Raw genomic sequence first — 24,005 nt, 5'->3', positions numbered from 1 at the left:
CTGGTAGGGATTTGAAATAAGAGCTCTGAGATATGAGTTCCTTCTAAATATCGAATTTCATTAAGATCTGGTCACCCGTTCTTAGGCTAAAAATACCTCAATTTTTCTGATTTTTTTTCAAATTAACAACCCCCAGCTCCCTCAAAGAGAACGGATCCGTACCAATTATGTAAATCTCGTATCTATAATCTGTGCTTATTCTTCCAATCAAGTTTCATTCCGATCATCTCCACTCTAAGGGTTTTCCAAGATTTCCGGTTTCCAAGATTTCTGTTTTCCCCCTCCTACCCTCTATGTCCCCGGATCTGATTCGAATTGAAAATGGATCATCTGAGACATAAGATTCTTCTATATATTATCACCCGTTTGTAAGTTACAAATACCTCATTTTTTTTCCGAATAACTCCCCGTCCCCAACTCCACCAAAGAGAGTGGATCCGGTCCGGTTATGTCAGTCACCTATCTTGGACTTGTGCTTATTCTTTCCACCGAGTTTCATACTGATCTCTCCGCTTTAAGCGTTTTCCAAGATTTCCCCCTCCCCTAATGACACTGGATCCGGTCGGGACTTTAAATAAGAGATCTGAGTTTCGACGTCCTTCTAAATATGAAATTTCATTAAGATGGCCTATAATAACTCTTCCGTAAGTCAAAAATGCCTGGTTTTTTCTAGTTTTTTAGAATTAACCCTCCCCGCAACTCCCCCAAAGAGAGCATATCCGTTCCGGTTATGTCAATCCCGTGTCTAGGACTCGTGCTTATTTTCTCCACCAAGTTTCATCCCGATCCCTCCACTCTAGACGTTTTCCAAGATTTTAGGTTCTGCCCCCCCCCCAGCTTCCCCTTCACCGGATCCGGTCGGGATTTAAGATAAGAGCTCTGAGACACGATATCCTTCTAAACATCAAATTTCATTAAGATCTGATCCCTCCATCGTAAGTTAAAAATACCTAATTTTTTTATTAATTTTTCAGAATTAACCCTCCTCTCCGAACTCCCCCAAATAGAGCGGATCCGTTCCGGTTATTTCAATCACTTATCTAGGACTTACGATTACTTTTACCACACAGTTTCATCCCGATCCCTCCACTCTAAGCGTTTTCCAAGATTTTAGGTCCCCCCGAACTCCCCCCAATGTCACCGGATCCGGTCGGGATTTAAAATAAGAGCTGTGAGACACCATATATCCTTCAAAAAATCAAATTTCTGTAAGATCCGATCACTCCTTCGTAAGTTAAAAATACCTCAGTTTTTCTAATCTTTCAGAATTAACCCTCCCCCCCCAAACTCCCCAAAAGAGAGCGGATCCGTTCTGGTTATATCAATCACGTATCTATGACTTGTGCTTATTTTTCCCACCAAGTTTCATCCCGATCCCTAAACTCTAAGCGTTTTCCGAGATCTTAGGTTCCCCCCGAAATTCCCCCCAATGTCACCGGATCCAGTCGGGATACAAAATAAGAGCTCTGAGACATGATATTCTTCCGAACTTCAAATTTCATTAAGATTCGGTCAATCCTTCGTAAGTTAAAAATACCTAATTTTTTCTAATTTTCAGAATTAAACCCCCCCCCCCTCCCAACTCGCCCAAACAGAGCAGATCCGTTCCGGTTATGTCAATCACGTACCTAGAACTTCTGCTTATTTTTCCCACCAAATTTCACCCCAATCCCTCCATTCTCAGCGTTTTCCAAGTTTTTTGCCCCCCCCCCAACTCCCCCTAATGTCACCAGATCTGGTCGGAATTTAAAATAACAGTTCTCAGACAAGAAATCCTTCCAAACATCAAATTTCATTAAGATCCCATCACCCATTCCTAAGTTAAAAATACTTAATTTTTTCATTTTTTCCGAATTAACCGAATTAACTTGGTTAATACATAAAAAAAAGCTGACGAACAAGAGTGAAAACATACAAGCGAAAAGCCTAGGTAATTTAGAAAAAGTTTTATTCCGACTTTTAATGTATCGTATATAAAATTGCGTCTTCCAAATACTGATTATTGAAGCAAAATATTACAAAAAACCCAGCGCAAGAATAACATTGACTGCTACCTTTTGATTACAGCAACAAAAACTGTATTTGTCACTAAAGTGGAACAAAACAGAGACAAAACGAAATTGTTGAGCGTTCATTTTCACCAGAAAAAACTCAGGGTAAGATTTAGTTTTTCCACACAAAAATAAGAAAACAAAACAAAACGTACCTTCCTCGGTTAATCCTTAAACACATTTATTAATTTTTTCTTGTTTAGGATTGATGGCCTCGGTTTGGATTGACACTCATATGATGATTCGGTGTTTTTTAAATAAAAAAAAAATGTATTTTTATCTTTAACCAATTAATTATTTGTAAAGCTTCCACCTAAAATCGCAGAAATCAACAATTGTAGCCCCCAAAATACCCCTAGTATGCAAAAGAGGTTAACAGTGTGGTTCATTCTGCTTTTATTATATTAAAAATTGCTTATTATTTGAAATTATCCCCTTGTCTTGAAACAAAATGGTATCCCACAGTTATCAGTGATGACAACTAAATTGTTGAGCACATCTAGACGGTTCTATTTTGACTAGAATTAACTTGACAATCCAGTCACTATCACTGGACAGAACTCTACCTGTTTATTTTTTCCCTTAACACCAAATTTATCAAAATTAAATACATTTTTACACAATCCGTGCATCTGATTTGTTTTCTCATCTCGTACAAAAAAAAAAACAACTTCATGGTATAAACTATATTCTTGAAAGACATGCAAAATCTTTTCTAGATGCAGATACAAATACAAATTCGTCGATATGTATTGATTGCAGCAATGGAAGGGAATCTAATCCTTTACTGATTTAACTTTTCAGTCAATATTTCTGGTAGTGTTCATACTATGCAGTATTATAAGCCAGTTTCACTTTCCATAGATATTAGCACTTATCAGTTTAAAAACCCCTAAGATAAAAGTTATCGAAGATATTACCCTATAAAGTAATAGCAGAAAAAAACTCCAACCTTTTTGTTTCAAAACTGCAATGTAATCTAAGTAATGCCTAAGATATAAAATTGAACTCCTATGCTCAAATGAAATTAGATAATTAATTTTCTGAACAAAATATTGAAAAAGACAAATGTATGTTCTTACTCAAAACTCGTATGCTCAAATGAAATTAGATAATTAATTCCATGAAAAAATACTGAACAAGACAAATGTCTGTTCTTGCTCGAAACTCGTATGCTCAAATAAAATTGGATAATTAATTTTGTGAACAAGATACCGAACAAGACAAATCTCAAAGACGATTTCATGCTCAAAACTCGTATGCTCAAATAAAATCTGAACAAGATAAACGTCTGTTCTTGCTCAAAACTCGTATGCTCAAATGAAATTAGCTAATTAATTTTCTGAAAAAGACAAGTGTCTGTTCTTACTCAAAACTTGTATGCTCAAATGAAATCAGATAATTAATTTTCTGAACAAAATACAGAACAAGACAAATGTCTGTTCTTACTGAAAAATCGCATGCTCCAATGAAATTAGATAATTAATTTTCTGAACAAAATACCCAACAAGACAAATGTCTGTTCTTGCTCAAAGCTCGTATCCTCAAATGAAATTAGATAATTAATTTTCTGAACACGATACCGAACAAGACAAATGTCTGTTCTTGCTCAAAACTCGTATCCTCAAATGAAATTAGATATTTAATTTTCTGAACAAAATACTGAACTAGACAAAGGTCTGTTCTTATTCAAAACTCGTATGCTCCAATGAAATTAGATGATTAATTTTCTGAACAAAATACCCAACAAGACAAATGCCTGTTCTTGCTCAAAGCTCGTATTCTCAAATGAAATTAGATAATTAATTTTCTGAACAAGATACCGAACAAGACAAATGTCTGTTCTTGCTCAAAACTCGTATGCTCCAATAAAATTAGATAATTAATTTTCTGAACAAAATACCGAACAAGACAAATGTCTGTTCTTGCTCAAAGCTCGTATCCTCAAATGAAATTAGATAATTAATTTTCTGAACACGATACCGAACAAGACAAATGTCAGTTCTTGCTCAAAACTCGTATGCTCTAATAAAATTAGATAATGAATTTTCTGAATAAATACAGGACACGACAAATGTCTGTTCTTTGGTGTTAATGCTATTGAATTTTAAATTCTGGACATTGACTAAAGGCACTAGTTTCTATCCTACACTAGGCCACACTTACCTGTTCTCCCCGGTATACTACATATTCAGGATAAACTAAACCTCCGTCAGTTGGTTTGCCCACAATAGAATGGTGTCCGGGAGGTGCATGCGCCATTCTCATAGCACTGGATTGCAGAAATTTTTTCCCGAGAGCCACGCGGCAAAGTATTAACTGCCTAGAAGATGGTGCTATTCAGCTTAAGATACATAATTTCTTACACTACGCTGCTTTTCCGTTTACAAAATTTAAGAGAGAAAAACAGTATAGTGTGAATAAAATAGTGGAACAAAAACAAACCTTTAAATAATAAAAATCCGAATATTTTTACTTTACGTCTGGGACATGAATTAAATTAAATTTTGATTTAAAAAGAATAGTTGTGGGCATCACGTCATGGCTAATTGTATAAAAAGCCAAGACAGATAATCCAATTGAGTGAGAAGCAAACCTGGCATTAATCCCTCTCCCCCTTATTAGGATTGTATAAAAATGATGTTAGTTCATGTGTTAATACAACATATAACGAAAAGAGAAATCACCAATGCAACAGCATAAACAAATTTAAAAAAAAAAAAAAAAGGAGAGAAGGAGAAAAGGAAGAAAAAAGACAAATAAATCAGAGGCAACAACCCAACACAAGGGCTCATCAGGAGAATACACACTTGCCTATAGGGTTTCGGCACTTTAAATTCCCTACCCAGGCAAGTGGCGTGCCTACCATAAATTCGCTATGGTATCCCCGTGCTAGGTATCACCCCCAAAATATATGCCTATGAAAAAACAAATGTAAAACAACCAAGTAACACCAAAACAAACTTATCATACCTTGGTTCTGGCCCTCGTATATTTATATTACGAATTCACAATCTATATTAATACTAAACAATTATTAAAATTTTTTCACTATATCAAATATTCTCTATTGATGAAAATATGACCTAGATAAAAATAAAGGAAATTAATGCAAAATAAGATATATGCAAAATCCTCCGGAAATCCACTGTCAAATATTAGGGACACGCCAAACTCAGAAACCTCGACAAACTGATACCTAAGTAACTTAGTCTAGGAAATTGGTATGATATAGCAGGGATCTGCACATCAAGATATGCACATCTTAATGGGAAACAAATATGGATTATCTGATTCGCACAATCTCTCTGGCCGTAAAACATGAACATTATTCTTCTAAAGACAATTTTCAACGATCGATTTAGCTGGTGAACTATAATACTATTTAACAAAAATTTGAATACTTTGGTATCTACATTGGAAGCTTAAAAATGTAATGCGCTGGGTTAAAAAATTAAATAATAATTGAATTATTAATATGTACAACAAATATTTACTAGCGTAATTCAAGTATGTAATTTACATAAAAAAAATGCAGAACTGTAGCCTAAGATTTGAAGTTCTCAGTCCCTGTCTAAATCAACGCTACTCAACTCGATCCTCGTTCAGCTCATCCTCCGTTTAACTCAACCATTATACAATTCAACCCCTGTGAAATCAAACCCTCATTTAGCTCGACCCCAATGCATCTCAGCCACCATTCACTTCAGAAGCCGGAACAGGTTAGTTCGTATTTAGCAAAAAGTAAATTCGGAGTCATTCGCCAAATCTAAGGGAAACACGCTAATAAAATGAAAATAATATCGTTAGATTTCTTACTTTATGCTCAATCCAAATATCTTGGTAGCTTTTCTGGCAATGTGACCCATTTTCCCGATTGTATTGAATCTCTTGGCAGAAAGCCGCTGAGAAGGAAAAACCAAAGGAATTTATATTAGGACTATACTTGGAACCACTAGCTGGGGGGGTAGCATTGTTAGAAAAGGGGCCATGATACTTGGGAAGAGTATAAAGTAAGGAATTCTTTAGTTGAACAAGAGTTGAGTTGGAATTCAATAAAGCAAAAAAAAAAAAAAATAGATTTTTACCTATGACAAACATAGCAGGATCTGTCTTTGTGAGAGGGGCATCCAGTACCTCCACCGATTCCATAAACGTACTGATTACTTTTTGACGAATTTTCAGCAAAATAAATCCCTGTAAGAAATGACAGCTAAAAGATTTCTAATTAACATATTTCATATTACAAATACAAACCAACACTTCCTGAAAATTCACTAATGGTAACAAAAGTCAACACTAACAATTTATTTGGTAGAAATAAAAAAATTCTTTCTACACATGCTTAATCTATCCAAATGGAGCTCCCAAGTTCTAGATACTTCGATAAGCATGTGGCTAGTAAAATATCAAAAACAAAAGAAAGCGTTTTAATACTTAAGCTAATATCGCATAATACTATTTACAATCATAGGCAGCGCAATAGCGCTACCTAAGTAAAGAGCGATGTGGGCACAGACACAATGTATTATTTTTTTTTGGGGGGGGGGAGTTTGTTTAGATCAGGCATTTTGTATCGAAGGAGAAGTCATAGAAACTTCGGAAAGGACTTATTCGGTTGGAAATGAAAGGGCTAGTGCCCTTTTTAATAGTCGAAAGTGATTAGATGGCAAATAACCCCCCTCCCACGCCCACCGTTTCCCCAAACACATCCAATCAAAATTTTGAGAGAGCCATTTTGTTCAACATAATTGAAAGGCCCGTAAATTATACATTTGAGGATGACACCCCCCTACAGTTTTTTTTTAACTGAACAGTTTTTAGAACTGACCAAGGAAGCCTCTGTTTCATATATGCTATTTCCGTTATTTGGCCCTTTTATCCCTGGGATTAATATTATCATGTCGCCTCCATAAGCATAGTTCTGCATACTTTTGGACTATTCTGATTAAAAAAAAAGTCTTGAAATTTTGATCCTCTGCCTTATAGGGTCGGAGTGGGGGGGGGGGATCGGGAACTGCGGTATCTGGGACGTACGCAGGGGGGAGGGGGCCTTCGGGCACGGGTCCCCCAAAAATTTTTCGAAATGTTTAATTTCCCCATGGTTTCTTGGGATTTCTGGCAAAAGTAGGGCATTTTTTAAGAATCTAGATACATGTATGAAGCTTTTTTTGGAGATTTTACAGCATGCAATTATCTGATCAAGTCACTGCCCAATTATTAACCCATTTCCTGTCTAGCTTTTTACCCTCTTTGAAGTAATTAGCGATTGTACTGTTATTTTGTTTTGTAAAAAGAGTTTGCTTTCCACAGCAAAATAGAATTATCTTTGATATTATGGCGTTTTCAGGATAAAGTACTACTTTTAATGGATCAATTTTGGAAACTATCATTTTTCATTAAAATCGACGTTTTTGCAATAGAAGAACTACCCCCACAGCACTCATATTGCACTATTAACCCTAAAATTTTCCTTTGAGTGGGATATAATAGATTAATCACTGGTTCTAAATCGCTATGAATATAACCTGAGTCTAAAACGCACTTTTGAGGCCTCAGTCTCCTTTCCCCATCCGCTACAATACTACTGATTAAAGTTAATCTGTATTTTCCGATATACGTTCTTTTTGCATTTATTTAGTTACTATATAAAAAGTGTACTTTATATCTGCTGTTTCGAAGGTTTTGCCCCCCCCCCCGAAATAAATTCCTGCGTATGTGCCTGTGCGGCATCTAAGAGACGGAAAATTGTTCTATCATCAGTTTTACATCTTTTATGCCTTTTAGAACCCTTTTCTTTAAGTGATAATAATTGAAAGATACAAAACAGATAAAAATAAAATCCTTACTTCTCTTTTAAAGCATGCTATTCTCTTTTTCTTCTTCTTTTTTTTTACTGCTTTGCTTAATATATTGAGATATTCCAACCCCGAAAGCAGTGTCTGTACTAATACAGAGCACAGAATGATGCCGGCAAAGCATAGCCTAAGCACAGGAAGCATGTGCTTATACCTATACTAAATCGAAGAAATAGATTCAAAAAAAAAAATAATTAAAATTTAGCTTATTTAAAACACGGAAGCTATTTTGCTCCTCAATCATCCGAGCACTCTAGCATAGCTTGTCCTTTTCTTAAGACACTTAATTCAAACAGAAAATGGGATGGTTTTGAGCTCAAATTCACAAGCCACAGTAATTTTCGTTTTGTACAGGTACTTGTATGGAAATATTAGATAATCATTCTCTTTATTTGTAGATAGATAGTAACGTAAGCAATCAGTAACAATTAGCAATAAAGCTAATCTTGTTAAATGAGTCTACAAAGCTCATAAGTTTCTAATACTAAAATTTTGATGCTCACAAGTATGTAAACCGATAGCACAAAGCAGAAATGTTTGTCTCATTAGCTCCCTTCTGTTTGAATCGCAGTCGAAAAAGGAGATGGCACTAAAACCTCGGGTTTTTAAACAAGATAATTCTAGGTTTGATGTCCTCATGATTGGTCTACTCCGTCTTAAATTACTGGAGCTTTTATTTAGTCTAACCATATGGCGCAATTTCAAAACGATTGCAGCTAATTCCAGACCAAGATCGTTTCCCATTGTTTGATTTTTACTGTGTTATTCTCAATTGTCGTAATATGAACGCAAATATGTTTTGATATCGTTCACAGCGTTTTTGGAATGCCTGAACCTCACTTTTCCCTTTTTTCTTATTTCATCAAAACAAATCACACGAAACCCTTTAAAAAACCTAGTATTTTAAGTTCTTATTTTAGTACCTGCACGATTTTATTGCTGAAATTTTCTTCGTTTTCTATTTTCATTTTTCAAGTTTTATAGTTTTAAAATAGTTTTAAATCTATTTCTTAAATAACTTTGATTTTGATAGTAAGTTGTTTTTTTTTAATGAACATATGAAGAAGTGTCTCTTGACAACACATTTTTCCCTCCCAACTCTCAAAATATCACAGTTTGTAACATCGGTGACACAGGAAATACCTTGCTAGGCGTTAACCACTATCATATACAAACAAAAATTCAACAATTCTTGGCTATTGTTACAAAAAAAAGAAAAAATACTAGGGATATTCCTCAATGTATTCTCGTCTTTTCCGAAAATTCCTCCGTACTTCCCAAAATGCGATGGAAATATACCCCCCCCCAGACAGCGTTATTCAACAGAACTCAGATCCAGCTATTTCACTAAATAAAGAGGTATACGGACCCATTTTCTGATGGAAAAGTATGCTAGCTTTTCCTTAAGAATACTATTTTATAGGAACGTTTTTTTTTCCATGAGCGTCAGTCAATGTTTCCCTGCATTCCCAGGAATCAAATACGAAAAAACTCACCTGCACCAAACATACCACCAATGTAAGCATGCCGTTCATCGAAACCTTTTTGAACTATAGCATTAATAAAAGGCGAACCATGAAAAAGAAGCTTTTCGTTAACTTGTCCTGTATTTTCATCACCAATCTCTTTCCTCCGATGCATATACCGTTCCCAAACACGACGATTTTTCACTTTTTGTATCTAAATTAAAAACAGTAGCCAGTTAAATTAGATCCTTGATGGCGTGAACACGTCCAAAGTAGGTAAAACAAAGTATTCCAGAGAATGAAAAAAGTATTCTTAGTACATTTTGTGTCGAGATAGCACAAAAGGAGCGGTTTAAAATTATTTTTCTCATCCTGTCATGCTTAGTCAGTGTAGTCTCAAAAACTTTTTACATTTTGTGTGGATCATGGATTTGACTTTTGAATGATTTGAATTAATATATACAAATTTGAATTAATTAAATTATTTTGAATTGATAATTATTTGAATAATAAATAAAATAATTATTTTAATAATTATTTGAATAATAAATAAAATAATTATTTTAATAATTAATTGAATAATTTGAATTAAAATTATTTTGAACATGAATAACTGAATTCATATTAGATAAATTTGAATTAATATATACGAATTTCATTATCATTTTCCTATGGCAGAATAAATAGAAAGCAAAATTAGAGTAGTCTTGAATTAGCCTCTGATGGAAATTTAGTATATTATTCTGTTAATTTGCCAGGTCTTCAACTCCAGCACTTTGGAGTTGGATATTAAACAAAACTCTAAACTATTTTATGGATTTGAAACCTCAAATTGTAGTTTAATACTTAAGAAGTTTGAGAAACAAGAACATTCTAATTTACTAATCTAGAGCTGGTTATAGCATCCTTTTCCTTTCCCAAAGCCACGCTGTTCATCTCCTGAGACTTGATCTACGTCGTATCATCATGCTTAGTAATTTATTTCCTTCCGAGAGGAAGCGAATACCTTTATAATTACTACATGCACCCACATGACCTTTCTTATTTAAGGTTTCAACTAAAGTTTTTCTAAAATCCTTAAAGACCTCCCTTTTAAAAAAATCGTATTTTTAACTTTAAATAGCTAATCTCTAACTTTGCAACCGCCATGTTTCATAAACTCGATTATATGTTAAATAATAGAATTATTTTAAATATAACTTGATTATACTCAATTCAATCTTTTTATGTCGTTTGCAACTCCTCCGTACTAAATGCATCTTTCTTCCCCTTAAGATAATTAAACAATCTTTCATTGTCTTTTATATTACTTCCTATAAGTTTACCACAGTCTGACAAAATACAAAAAAAAAACTCAATCCGTTTCTCCCTAACACCCTCATTTTCAAAAATGGAGATTGGGACTAGCTCGGATATACTACGTCCCGTCCGTTTCTTGACATGATAGTAAAATATTTTGCTGTTATGCCTTCGGGCATAACATCTCCCAAATTCCTACTTGAGCATATTTTCTACTTCTCTCTTATTCTCACAACATCTACCCCTCAGCAACTGCTTACGAACCTCTTTTTCACCAGACTTAAAACCTTTTCACTAATACTCCTAGATTGTTTTTCAACTTTCCTTTCTAAACATCCTTAGCTGATTTGCAAATTAGTTCCTGTGAAACCATTCCATCTATCTATTAAGATAATCAAACCCCGTCCTCTCAATCCAATATCCAACTTCATTGGGAACGTTTCTCTAAATTCTCCTTATATTTCTATCAACGTTTAAAGCCGTCTGTTAATTATTTACCCTTCCTGGATTTCAACTCCGAGTTATATGTTCAAAGCTTTCAGCTTTGAGTTATATGTCCTAAGTAAAAAAAAAGAAGGTAAAGAATGCGACATTGGACCAGTGCTTTCGCACACTCTTATTGTTTATCCTCTCTAGATTTTCCCGGTACCCTTGAAGAGCTGGGTTAACTCTGGCTTAGCTTACAGATTAGTTATAGTGTCAAGCCATTGACCCCTGTTCCAAACCAAATAGCCACTGACACAAGGACTCGAACCCACTTTCCTCACGGACGAAGGGTTTCAAGTCTAGTGTGCAAACCACTCGGCTAGGACGGCTTATATGTCCTTGACTTACTTTTTAAGCCAATAACAGCAGCAACATTTTAAAATCAATAGCAACACTCACAGATCCAGCCACTTTTGATTTATAAACACATAATCGATAAGTTAGCCGTTTTGTCATCACGCGAGTGTCCCGTTAACTTATGAAGATATATTGAATTTTTGATGTCAAGACTCAACGAGAAGATGTTAATGGTTTAAATGAGCCTGACATTGATTGATCCCCAAAAGGTTACTTCAGAATTATGATAGTTTCGGTGTATTTTTTTATACAATTTAGAAGGCAAGAAAAAGTGATTCTACCTTTTTCCTAGAAAACTAGTAGAAATTTAGCAAGCATCAGAAGAACTTCTGCGATTTTCTTTCGAGTTTCAATCTCTTAAAGGTACCGATCGATAGACCAGTAAGGCAGTAATTTTTGTCCACAGCAAATTGTCACGTTTTTCCCCCAGTTATTTAAGGTTAATCGAAAAAATACAGGAATAAGAAAAAGTTTTGCTAAATACCAGAAATTCCACCATGTTTTTACCTTCAATATGTGATATCTATTGAAGACACCACCAGCGTATCCATTATCTTTATGTTCCATAATTGTTTTCTGCATTTCTTCCTCTACTGCTAGATATTCTTGGTCTTCGGCATCCAGGTCAACCAGTAAAGGATTGCTGCCAAGAGACGAGGGTGCTGGGTTGTTTGAAAAATTAGGCCATACTGGAATTGATCAAGTAAAAGGTAACAAGTGTAAAAGGTACACAAATCAGTAATAGGGATGCATGACAACGCAGAAACGACCTTCAATTTGGTATAAAATTTTCAAGCTAACATAGTATTTATTTATTCTTTTAGAACAGAAGTTAAGGAGAAAAAAGTCAAACTCTCAATGATGTTAACACTGACGCACTAAAATAAAATTTCCCAGTCGGTGTCAACAGCCATATGGCCTGACAAAACATTACCGTTAACTCTTTTCTTCGCAAAGCTGCTCTTGATTCGGTACGGTGGTGTTTGCAACTTCGTCCATTCCACAGCGTCATTTCAAATAGAGTTTTGGTTTTCAATAACATCTTACCTTATTTTTACATGTTACAGTTATTCCCGTAGTTCAGATATTATTTTGAAAAATATAATTTTATATTCGTCAATAGCCAAAAAGGTCCGCTAAGCTTGACACTTTAGGCCAACAACCTTCGGTGAGTTCTGGTCTTTAGCCTTAGCCCTCCCCCCCCCCCTGTTACGAGAGATAATTTCCACTTATGTTGCCACTGAAAACAGATACAGGGCTTTTAAACCTTGAAAATATACCCCCGTGTCATACCCTCCACTCACTTCGCTCGCTTTAGTCAAGAGTTCTGCCCTTGATACAACCTTCTCCTATTGTGACCTCACATTTTCATTCTTACGATTCTCAGCGAATAAGTATGTGTTTTTTAAAACCTATATTCTTTCCTCTTAGTCTTAAAATAATTCGGGAAACATGTCAGCTCAATTGGTCCAATCGTTTTGGAGCACAGAGTAAATGATATAAAAAAAATAAACCCCTCAACAGTAGAGTCGGCCAGCTTGGCTGGTATTTTTTTAAGCCCTTCATTCACCCTGACCTTCAGTCCTCAAGAATGCAGCATGGTACCACCTCTCTTCGTTCATTTTACCCAATACGGTTAACCACTAATGCCTTTTGCTCCCACACGAATTTGAAGTCATCCTGACTTCAAATTTCTACTTTTTATTTGCATTCTCATTTTTTATTTTCTAGCAACACGTTCGAAGGAAACATTACTTGAGAGGCGGTTAATTTTCATTGTATAGATATAATATATACACATTTTTACTAGAAAAAAAATCAGCTTCAACCGGCTTTCCATTATCCCCCTCCTCTCGGTAGTTTTTGTTCAAGAAGCTAGACTTGGCAGCTTCGGCCTTTGGCCCTCTCAAATGTAGCTAGACGACATCTCCCTCCACTGATCATGGTCAGCAACTCGGGCATTTCAACCCTCACTCTATGGTACATATCTTAGACATCTCCCTATGGCGTCAAATTACCTTTCTTTTCTTGAAATACTGATCAATAATCTTTGAAGAGAAGACAATTGTATGAGCCCATTTTTCCTGTATAAAAAATTATTTCATGAAGCATGTGATTTTGAAAATTTTAAGAACCCCTAACATCGCTCTTCAAAAGACAACTTTATTGGTTGACGACGTAGAGGCTAGTATTCAGACCAAGGCAACAGAAGGAGAGGGTTCTAAGAAGCATTTGTCACTTCCGAGCCCAATCCACCTTCAAGGCTAAAGTGAAGAGTTAACAACTAGTGTATAATCGATGGAGGAGGTAAAAAAAAAACGAAAAAAAAAACCCAAAGTGTTTCTTCCGTCAGACTTCGGTTCGCAAAGCGGATCACAGATTGCTGCAACACTGTACGTTGCACAAGCGACGTAAATCTAGTAATTTTTTTTCGAGGGTACTATTAAAGCTACTATTATCACCTATGTATCGCCAAGCGACCTAAGATTTTCATCCTAATCTATTTAAAGCCCCACTATTTATCCCCTCCCTCGAAGCTCCATTTTTTTAAATTCTTTCTTTTGAACTCTCCCCCCCCCCAATTGGGGGACGACCTGCATTTCGTTCGGCCCCCGGAAAGATGACCAATAAGCTAAATCTTCGTAAATAAATAATTAATTTCCACAATCTTCATGACAATCTGTCATCCTTTATCCATGAAACATGGCCTAGCCATATAAACCTTTCTTTCTTTATAGCCCTAGACAGGGGGATCATACAACACTTTTTTCGTACAGCTAGTTGGTTGATGTACGGTCAGCCAAAGGAGAACCTAAAACTATCCTTGGACTTCTTCAGAAAGTATTTGAGAGGTCTTCCTCTGCCGTTTGAAGCATCCGCATTTCAGAGCCATACATGACCACTGTCATCGTCGCAGCTTCAATATTCTAATCTTGACTCACAAAATTATGTTCGGATTCCTCCAAACCTTTTCCAACTGAGAAAAACATCCTGAGCCTAGGTTATTCTACTTTTTACATCTTAACTACAACTACCATCTTTACTTAAACTCTGATTATCGTCAAAAATCATTAGTTTTGCCAATTTTTATCTAGGACATCCAAACCATTTGTACAATCTAAGACTAGGAGAGTTTTACCTTTCCACAGGACGAATTTCCATAGGACAAAGATCATCAAAACAATCAATATAAATGGCGATACGACACAATCCTACTCAACTTACAATTTAACATCGAACCAAGCATTAATCTTACTTTCTAACTTCATTACAGTAATATCATTCTCGCACATAACGTTAACCAATTTAGTGTATTTATCTGGTAGACAGTACACAGACCTAAAACTAATCTAAAACTAAGAACTAAAGGGTTTTGATGACTCAGACACTTCTGAATTATTAATCTATGAATGAAAATTCAATCGACCAACCCTCTCTCTTTTCTAAGACTATACCGTTCTTCTCTCACAAGTTTATCGGCAGCACCTTTATCTGTATAAGTATTATTATTCAGGAAATAGTTTGCTTCTTACAAAAGTAAAGCTAGTGCCTCTAAAACTACCACACTCATTCTCCTTTATAAGGGGCTTTAATTAGACTTTTCCTAAAACCCTTATGTACTTTCAATTAAATGATCCAAAACAAACAATAACATATTCATAATCTTCAGTAATTTATTCCTAAAAAACCATTATCAGAAACTCAACAATCAGCATTAGAGGCCTAATTATTATAATTTTTCTTGTACTTCAACAATTGTCCTTTGCTCCTGTCTGCAAAATAAACCTTTACTCACTTTCAAATTGTCGAAATTTTCAGCGTTGAGATAAAAAAAAAAGGAAAGTTGAAGATGTTTATCACTTTTAGTAAAAGGCACATGAAAGAAAAGCCTTTAGGGGTTTTAGGGGATGGTAGCCCCATTCTTAATTAATGAAATTACTGGTTTAAGGTTGCATATATTCATAAATTGTCATTTGCGATTGTTTTGAGTTTGGTTAAATTATTCATTTTTATTTCTGTTCGTTCTATGTGTCATTTATTAAGTGATTGCAATTTCTGTTGGTTTTAAGGATGACTTATATTATGACTTTATTCTTGCTTGTTAAATATTTTATTATGACTTTTTTACTCTGGTTTTCTCTCCTCTTTTTTGGGGGGAGGGAGTACGTTTCCTAAATCAAATTAAAAGTAATGGTGAAAAAATTAGAAATTAAGAGGCAAATGCAGAACTATTTCCGCAAATCTAAAACTTTCAAGTCAACTTGCAGCAAAAACAGTGAATAATCATTGGATAATTGCGACATCAGTAGCTAGTTTTAGCATCCCTTTTGATTTTTACTTTGAGTGGATTTTTTTTATATTCTTAATAAAACTGTCTGAAGTCTACTCAATCATGTAGGGGGGACCTTCACATCAACTAGATACACCGTCAATGATTGATTCCTCTAAATTAGGTTGTCGAGCCAAATGAGGAGCGGTAGTTAGGACCGTTACAATTAATAGGAGGTAAGAGTCTACCCCCCACTTTTCTCAGTTTTACATATACTTATATTTTCCATATATTCAGTTAATAAAGAATAATCTACTCACGAGGTGAGCCAGGTCCACCCAAGGTATTGAATAGTTTTTCTATACCCTTCAAAAGTCTATGTCTATGGCCATATGCATAGACGCCTATTTGTTTGAGTTCTTCGTGACCCATTTCTGAGAGTATATCCAAAGTTATTTGTTCTCGCTCAAACACCTCTTGAAGCTGATCTAACCCAAGACTGAAAGACCAAATCTATGATTAAAAAAGATAAAACAAAAGAGGCTGATAAAAGCAGGATCATACACAGGAATTTATCCTACAAAGTAACTTCGATATTCTAAGAGGGAAAATTGAGATTAAAAAGGTAAGATATTTAATTAGCGCCATCTCAGGAAAATCAGAGTAATGGGGACAGTTTACCCCCACAGTCTGTAAGTTCTGAGTAGGGGGAGGGAAATATTGTAATAATAAAAGAAACACTTGAAAAAGCCTTGACCATATTTTTTTTCTGAGAAGACATGGATACTTTCAGGTCGTAATAGCTATAAAATAAAAGGTTCCACAAACAGCACAAAAACTGATACCCATTATGGCTCAATCAACCCATAGTACACAAGTTAACTGTCTAGCTTGAAATGCTAACGGTGGTCTTACGAAAAAAAAAAATGATTCTAAACGTGCATCACTCCGCTCTTTAAAACATACGATCATACCCAAAAACGCTTGTTATCAAGCCATAATCTAAGCTTATGCCCAGTTAGCGACAAAATCATGTGCTTTTTGTGCCAGCTAAACGAAGAAATAATTAAGGTGATAAACCCTCTGGTGATATCGTGGCTTTGGTTGCATTTTCCTTTAGCTTGTTTATAGTTGTGATTGTTTAATTACCGTTTGAGTCTAGGATTATATTATTTTTATTGCATATTTTCTCACCAATTACCAAGATAAACATTCAGAGTGTAAATCTACTCTGGCTTCAGAAAGGCTAAACAATTGCACTGAAAAAGCAGCAAGTCTTGAAATTCCTTATTTGCTAAAGGATGACTTCAATTGCCTTCCTGCAGTCACCCAGTCTGTCACTTAGAGCGCATTTTCTTTCTGTTGTTTTTGAAACTTACCTCGAACACAATCTTACAGAAAATCCCAAAGTAGTTAAAAAGAATAACAATTTCGGGCAAATAATTCCAGCATAGCTTCAGATCCAGATAATGTAATTCTACCTCCTCGAAAACAAGCAACTCCAGTCAAGGACGTTTCGACTATTAGCATCTGATCACTTTCCAATTATAACCTTGATTCTTCTAAGTGGTGTCAGCTTTGGGTAATCTCTGGCTGCTCCCTATCACCATAAGTTCCTATGCGATTGGTCCAAGATTAATTGTAGGCTCTTTTCAGTCATATCTTTTTCAGTCCTTGCGAAAAATTGCCATCGCGTCTTTTTTATTATTTATTCACCTCGAATGGGTTCACTTTCAAATCAGAAATCTCTCTTTCAATAGCGATTTCTCATACAATTTTATCTACTAGAAAACTGGTATTTCCTAAGAAAGAAATCCCCAAAGTTCCTGTCTATGGTTGGCTTGCGATTTCCACCTTTCCCCAAGTCTTTAATTCTGCAAAGATTTGGCTAACCCTTTGAAAGGAATGTGGATGATGAATGCATGACTGGTGGCAGTGAATCGGGAGTGAGTCATTTTACAAAGGGAGATTTTTTTTTCAACAAATAACTCAGAATTTTTATTATTCACTTTATAAGATTTCCTTTAAAAGTACATTTCCCCGGAACCTCCTCTAGAAAGGTCATTGATTACCTATAGCCTAAAAAGTATTCCAGGACTGACGGTCAATACTCTGCATCTAAAAACAGCGTCGGTGCTTTGACAGAGCATCTGACTTTAGGAAGCCGAACCTTTGACGTTAGAATATTGGAGATCTTAGTTCCATCCCAAACGAGGTAAATCAGTATTATAATGTACTTACGTCCACGCTATTCTGGTTTTCACAGCCCTTTATAGATTTTTAGAGTCACAATTTGTTGATGATTTGGGTTGAAAAGGTTACATAGCCCCCCTCAACTTGTGTTTCAACGCAGTATCGGGTTCATTAAAGCTTTATCAGCATTTGCAAATGCATTGATTGATACCGATGCTTCTTGTTCTGAATCGGGCCTGGCTGGACACAACCCAAAGCATACTTTCGATTCCGTTATTTTCGAAGCTATATTGCTCTAAGGTGCAAAACATAGTATCATTCATCCAATCCTTAGACCAATAAAAACAATGTATTTGAGTCTTGGTGTCTCAATCCAGAAATATTCCTTCAGTTGCAAATAAAAGACACCTTTGTTTGCAAACCAGCCAGGAAGGGGGCTATCACTTCTTCCACTCTGTTTAATAATTATATTTTCGATACACACCCGAAATGCCACACATATTGCATTTCTAACGTCATCAAGATGTCTGAACTTTCATACGCTGGTAATATTCCCGACTTGGGTTGGAATATTGCCTGTATCTCCGATAATTTTCCATCATTCCTGATAAATACTGTAATCCAAGCTTTAAATTCAATTAAGAAAAGTCAAAGGTTATATTTTCTTTTGATAATTTTCATTACAGGCTATAGGTCCCTTTGTGCCTCCGTTTTTCCAAAAGCTGACTGCATATAATGCTTCGGCCTTCTTTTCGGCTCCTCTACCCACCACACTTTCAGTCTTTTCATCGCAAACATTTCTCACCAGATATCTACCTTCCGTACTTCAACTGTTTCAGAGAAACTCTTCTTCAACCGTTTTCATCTCCACAGACTTTACAACGCTGTTGCGCCATCTCATATCCACTATTCTAGGCATTTTTGGAAGATATTTACTAAAATTGACAAAGCAAAAATTCGTTAATTTTTTTTTGTTTTGCTAGATATTTGCCCCACTCACACTAGTTCGAACACGAAGCAAAGGAATCACCAATACACGAAGCATCACATATGTAACAAGCGCAGTATCACTTTATTTAACATATAAAGAAAACCCCAGGTCACTGGTGGTTCAGTTTCCTTTCTAATTTATAAACTAAAATAAATTTCGTCGTTGTTTTTGTTAATGTATATGTTCGTTTTTTTCTCCTTTCGCATCGATTCTTCATCCTCTCTATGTTGCTGGAGAGGAGTTTGCAAAGAAAACAAATAACAGTGAATGAAGGAAAGATTCAAAAAGGAAAATAAAAAGATGATAAAACAAGAGCTAAGAGCTCATATGGCACTTGTGACGAGGCGAGAAGAGCTAAGAGCCAAGAGATCATATGGTATGAGCTCTAACAAAATTCTATGAATCAATAGATTGATTTAAAAAGGAAAATAAGAGGCTTAATGCCGGTCAAGATTTAAAATAAGAGCTCTGAGTCACAAAGTCCTTCTAAATATCAAAATTCATAAGATCCGATCACCCACTCGTAAGTTATAAATACCTAATTTTTTCTAATTTTTCCTCTCCCTTTTGCCCCCCAGATGGTCGAATCTGGGAAAACGACTTTATCAAGTCAAATTGTGCAGCTCCCTGACACGCCTACCAATTTTCATCGCCCTAGCACGTCCAGAAGCACTGAACTCGCCAAATCACTGAACCCCTCCCTCCAACTCCCCCAAAGAGAGTGAATCCAATACGATTCTGTCAATCACGTATCAAGGACATTTGTTTATTCTATCCACCAAGCTTCATCCCGATTCCTACACTCCAAGTGTTTTTTCCAAGATTTCCCCCTCCAAATCCCCACAATGTCAAAAGATCTGGTCGGGATTTGAAATAAGAGCTCTGAGACATGAATTCCTTCTAAAATCAAATTTCATTACGATCCGATCATCTATTCGTAAGATATAAATACTCCAATTTTCATGTTTTCCAAGAATTCCGGTTCCCCCCTCCAACTCCCCCGAATGTCACAGCATCTGGTCGGAATTTAAGATTAGAACTTTAAAGTACAAGATCCTTCTAAATATCAAATTTCATTAAGATCTGGTCACCCTTTCGTAAGTTACAAATACCTCAATTTTCAAAATTACCCCCCCCCCCAATTCCACCAAAGAGAGCAGATCCGGTCCAGTTATGTCAATCAAATATCTTAGACAGGTTTCTATTCTTCCCATCCAGTTTCATTCTGATCTCACCGCTTTAAGTATTTTCTAAGATTTCCGGTCCCCCCAACTGCCCCCCCCCCAATTACGCTTGATCCGGTTGAGATTTAAAATAAGATATCGGAGTTACGAGGTCCTTCTAAATATGAAGTTTCATGAAGATCCGATCACTCCTTCGTAAGTTAAAAATACGTCATTTTTCTTATTTTTCAGAATCCCCCCCCCCCGCAATTGAGCGGATCCGTTCCAATTATGTAAATCACGTATGTAAGACTTCTGCTTATTTTTCCAACCAAGTTTCATCCCAATCCCTCCAATCTAAGCGTTTCCCATCATTTTAGGTCTCCCCACCCCAAACTTCCCCCAATGTCACCAGATCCGGTCAGGATTTAAAATAAGAGCTTTGAGACACGATATCCTTCTAAAAATCAAGTTTCATGGAGATCCAATCACCCGTTCGTAAGTTAAAAATACCTCATTTTTTCTAATTTTTCAGAATTAACCCCCCCCCCCCCAAACTACCCCAAAGAGAGCGGATCCGTTCTGGTTATGTCAATCATGTATCTAGGACTCGTGTTTTTTTCCCCACCAAGTTTCATCCCGATCCCTCCACTCCAAGTGTTTTCCAATTTTTAGGTTTCTCCCTCCCAACTCCCCCCCCCCCCAATGTCACCAGATCCGGTCGGGTTTAAAATAAGAGCTCTGAGCCACGATATCCTTCTAAATATCAAATTTCATTGAGATCCGATCGCCCGTTCGTAAGTTAAAAATACCTCATTTTTTTTATTTTTTTCAGAAATACCCCCCCCCCCCAACTACCCAAAAGAGAGCGGATCCGTTCCGTTTATGTCAATCATCTCTCTAGGACTTGTGTTTATTTTTCCCACCATGTTTCATCCCGATCCCTCCACTCTAAGTGTTTTCCAAGTTTTAGGTTTCCCCCTCCCAACTCCCCGTCCCCATCACAAAATCCGGTCGGGATTTAAATAAGAGCTCTAAGACACGATATCCTTCTAAACATCAAATTTCATTGAGATCCGATCACCCGTTCGTAAGTTGAAAATACCTCATTTTTCTAATTTTTAAGAATTACTCCCCCCCCCCCCAACTACCCCAAAGACAGCAAATCAGTTCCGATTATGTCAATCATGTATCTAGGACTTGCGCTTATTTTTCCCATCAAGTTTCATCCCGATCCCTCTACTCTAAGTGTTTTCCAAGATTTTAGTTTTCCCCCTCCAACTCCCCCCAATGTCATCAGACCCAGTCGGGATTTAAAATAAGAGCTCTGAGACACAATATCATTCCAAACATCAAATTTCATTAAGATCCAATCACCCGCTCATAAGTTAAAAATACTTCATTTTTTCCGAATTAACCGGTCCCTACTCCCCCCCCCCAGATGGTCAAATCGGGAAAACAACTATTTCTAATTTAATCTGGTCCGGTCCCTGATACGCTTGCCAAATTTCATCGTCCTAGCTTACCTGGAAGTGCCTAAAGTAGCAAAACCGGGACTTTAGGTTTCCCCCCTCCAACTCCCCCCAATGTCGTCAGATCAGGTCGGAATTTAAAATAAGAGCTGTGAGACACAATATCATTCCAAACATCAAATTTCATTAAGATCCAATCACCCGCTGATAAGTTAAAAATGCTTCATTTTTTCTACTTTTTGCGAATTAACCGGGCCCCCACTCCCCCCCAGATGGTCAAATCGGGAAAACGACTATTTCTAATTTAATCTGGTCCGGTCCCTGATACGCTTGCGAAATTTCATCGTCCTAGCTTACCTGGAAGTGCCTAAAGTAGCAAAACCGGGACCGACAGACCGACAGAATTGGCGACTGCTATATGTCACTTGGTTAATACCAAGTGCCATAATAAAAACAAATAAAACCACCTAACGGTGTTGGCATTCAAAATTAGCTCAAGAGACAAATGAAGGTGAAAAGAAGTAACCTAAAAAAGATGTAAGAGAGGTTTTATGTTTCCAAATCGAAATGAGAAAAAGTTAAAAACGATAGCCGTGTTCAACTTCATACGATATAAATTTTCTGTCCACTCTATCCGATAGCATGATCACATTGACAGATGTTATAAACATTCAAACTTCCAAGTAAACTGACATTGAAAATGGACGAAAAGAGGTTGCGCAAGAGCAGAGTTTTTTCGAAATGAATCCACAACCGAGCCCTTCGAGTTGGTGACAACCTTTAGATTTACCCCAAGGCCAACAACAATCTGCGATATAAGAAGAAAAACACACACATCCAATTATTTCGTTTTTTGCAAATATGTTTCTGTTTCAAGATAATTGGTTCATTATGTATATCTTACAAATACACAAAATAATCTGTCCGAGTGCAATACCTGCATATATTTTACAGTCATGCATCAGTGCCTTATGGGTGTCATTACCATATGCCCAATTATATTTTCTAGAGTAATAACAGCAGAGCAATGTATTAGGGAACTGAAAACAAATTAGCGAGAAAAGAAAAAAAAAGAAAAAAGAGGGAACGGTACCTTGTAAGAAAAGATTTCATAGTTAAGATGGCAGCACTACAGCTCATTGTCTGCATCACTGAAATGTCTGTAGAAACACTAACATTGTCCAAATCATGTCGAGGATGCGGTAAAGGTGCAACTAAATTAGGTACTGTCGATGTAGTGGGCTTTAGTATTAATGCTGCAGGAGGAGGTACCGGCAATACTGGGTGGGCTGAAACTGTGAGAGTTGAACTGGCAGGCGCTGCGATAGGTAATGGCGGAGGGATAAAATTAACAGCCTGGCCAGAAGGCAATACTATGCAGTCAGAAGTGTGGGTAGAAGCTGGAGGAAGAGACGGAATCGGCGATACTGAGGCTACACCTGTTTGTGTCATTGCATCTTTAAGAAGACTGATAACATCATCGGCAACAGCCAAATCAAGAGGAGTTTGACCATCCTGGTTTCTCATGAATGGATCTGCTCCATGATTAAGCTGCAAAAGGACGAATTAGGATAGTTAAATAAATAAAATAAGAAAATAAAGAAAACCTGAATATAGAAGAGTTTGAAAAAAAAATTATAATACATCAAAAATATAAGTATGAATAATAAGTAAATCTAAAGAAATAGGCATCCGAATTTGCCATTGCCACAACTATATATTCATTTATGTGGTATCCGTTACATCTAGAAATACCAACACAGACTTCTTATTCAGTAGAAATTAATAAGCTAATTTTCATTGGTTCCCCTCCCTTCTGGTTTGACATTTGATTTAAATTCCGATGGATTGGTATCATGTCAATACACATATGAATGTAACATATTCCAATATGATATTTGTACTGAAACGAAGTAATTTCCAGCAGTAATTTAACAGTTAATTTCAAGCAGAACTGATTATGAGGAATTTTTTTTAGCATAATTATCCTATCCGTGTTTTTCTCTTTGACTAGATTATGAGCTCTAGTACAAACTCTTAACATGATTTTTTTTAAGCATCAGCTAAGTTACTCTTGGAAAAACCAGAGAGAACTACTTAGACCGTTAGTTCACTTTTTGATAATCATGATAAAACTGTATAAAACTCACCACACCACCAAGCCACCTGTGGCCAACACAGCTACACACACTCCTTCTCCATCACAATCCTTTCAAAGCCTCCCTCTTTACACCCTCCTAGGAAAATCACATTTCCTTTAAATCTTTATTTATGACATCCTCCCATCCCAGCCGAGGACGACCAGCTTTCTGTTTAGCCCTAGATGGATGGTCGAAAAGGACAATCTTAGACAATCTAGGAAGGAAAAATGCTAAGATTTGTTGAACAAGGAATTAATG

General features: G+C 36.2%; 1 protein-coding gene across 2 annotated transcripts in view; it reads right to left on the bottom strand.

Moving 5' to 3' along the window:
• Positions 1 to 24,005, bottom strand: part of LOC136026456 (poly [ADP-ribose] polymerase tankyrase-2-like) — a 54,131-nt gene that overhangs the window by 1,354 nt on the left and 28,772 nt on the right. For both annotated transcript variants that reach the window (XM_065703052.1, XM_065703051.1), the window contains exons 9-14: positions 22,700 to 23,157; positions 16,108 to 16,286; positions 12,025 to 12,206; positions 9,406 to 9,589; positions 6,140 to 6,248; positions 4,218 to 4,374 (exon numbers count right to left, since the gene is read on the bottom strand). In XM_065703052.1, coding sequence (XP_065559124.1) covers positions 4,218 to 4,374; positions 6,140 to 6,248; positions 9,406 to 9,589; positions 12,025 to 12,206; positions 16,108 to 16,286; positions 22,700 to 23,157 — 1,269 coding nt within the window. The remainder of the gene's footprint in view (positions 1 to 4,217; positions 4,375 to 6,139; positions 6,249 to 9,405; positions 9,590 to 12,024; positions 12,207 to 16,107; positions 16,287 to 22,699; positions 23,158 to 24,005) is intronic.

This window comes from Artemia franciscana, chromosome 4, assembly GCF_032884065.1.
Source record: "Artemia franciscana chromosome 4, ASM3288406v1, whole genome shotgun sequence".
In the NCBI taxonomy this organism is placed as follows: domain Eukaryota; kingdom Metazoa; phylum Arthropoda; class Branchiopoda; order Anostraca; family Artemiidae; genus Artemia; species Artemia franciscana.
Note: the sequence above shows the minus strand (reverse complement) of the source record. Positions and strands in the feature narration are given on the sequence as shown.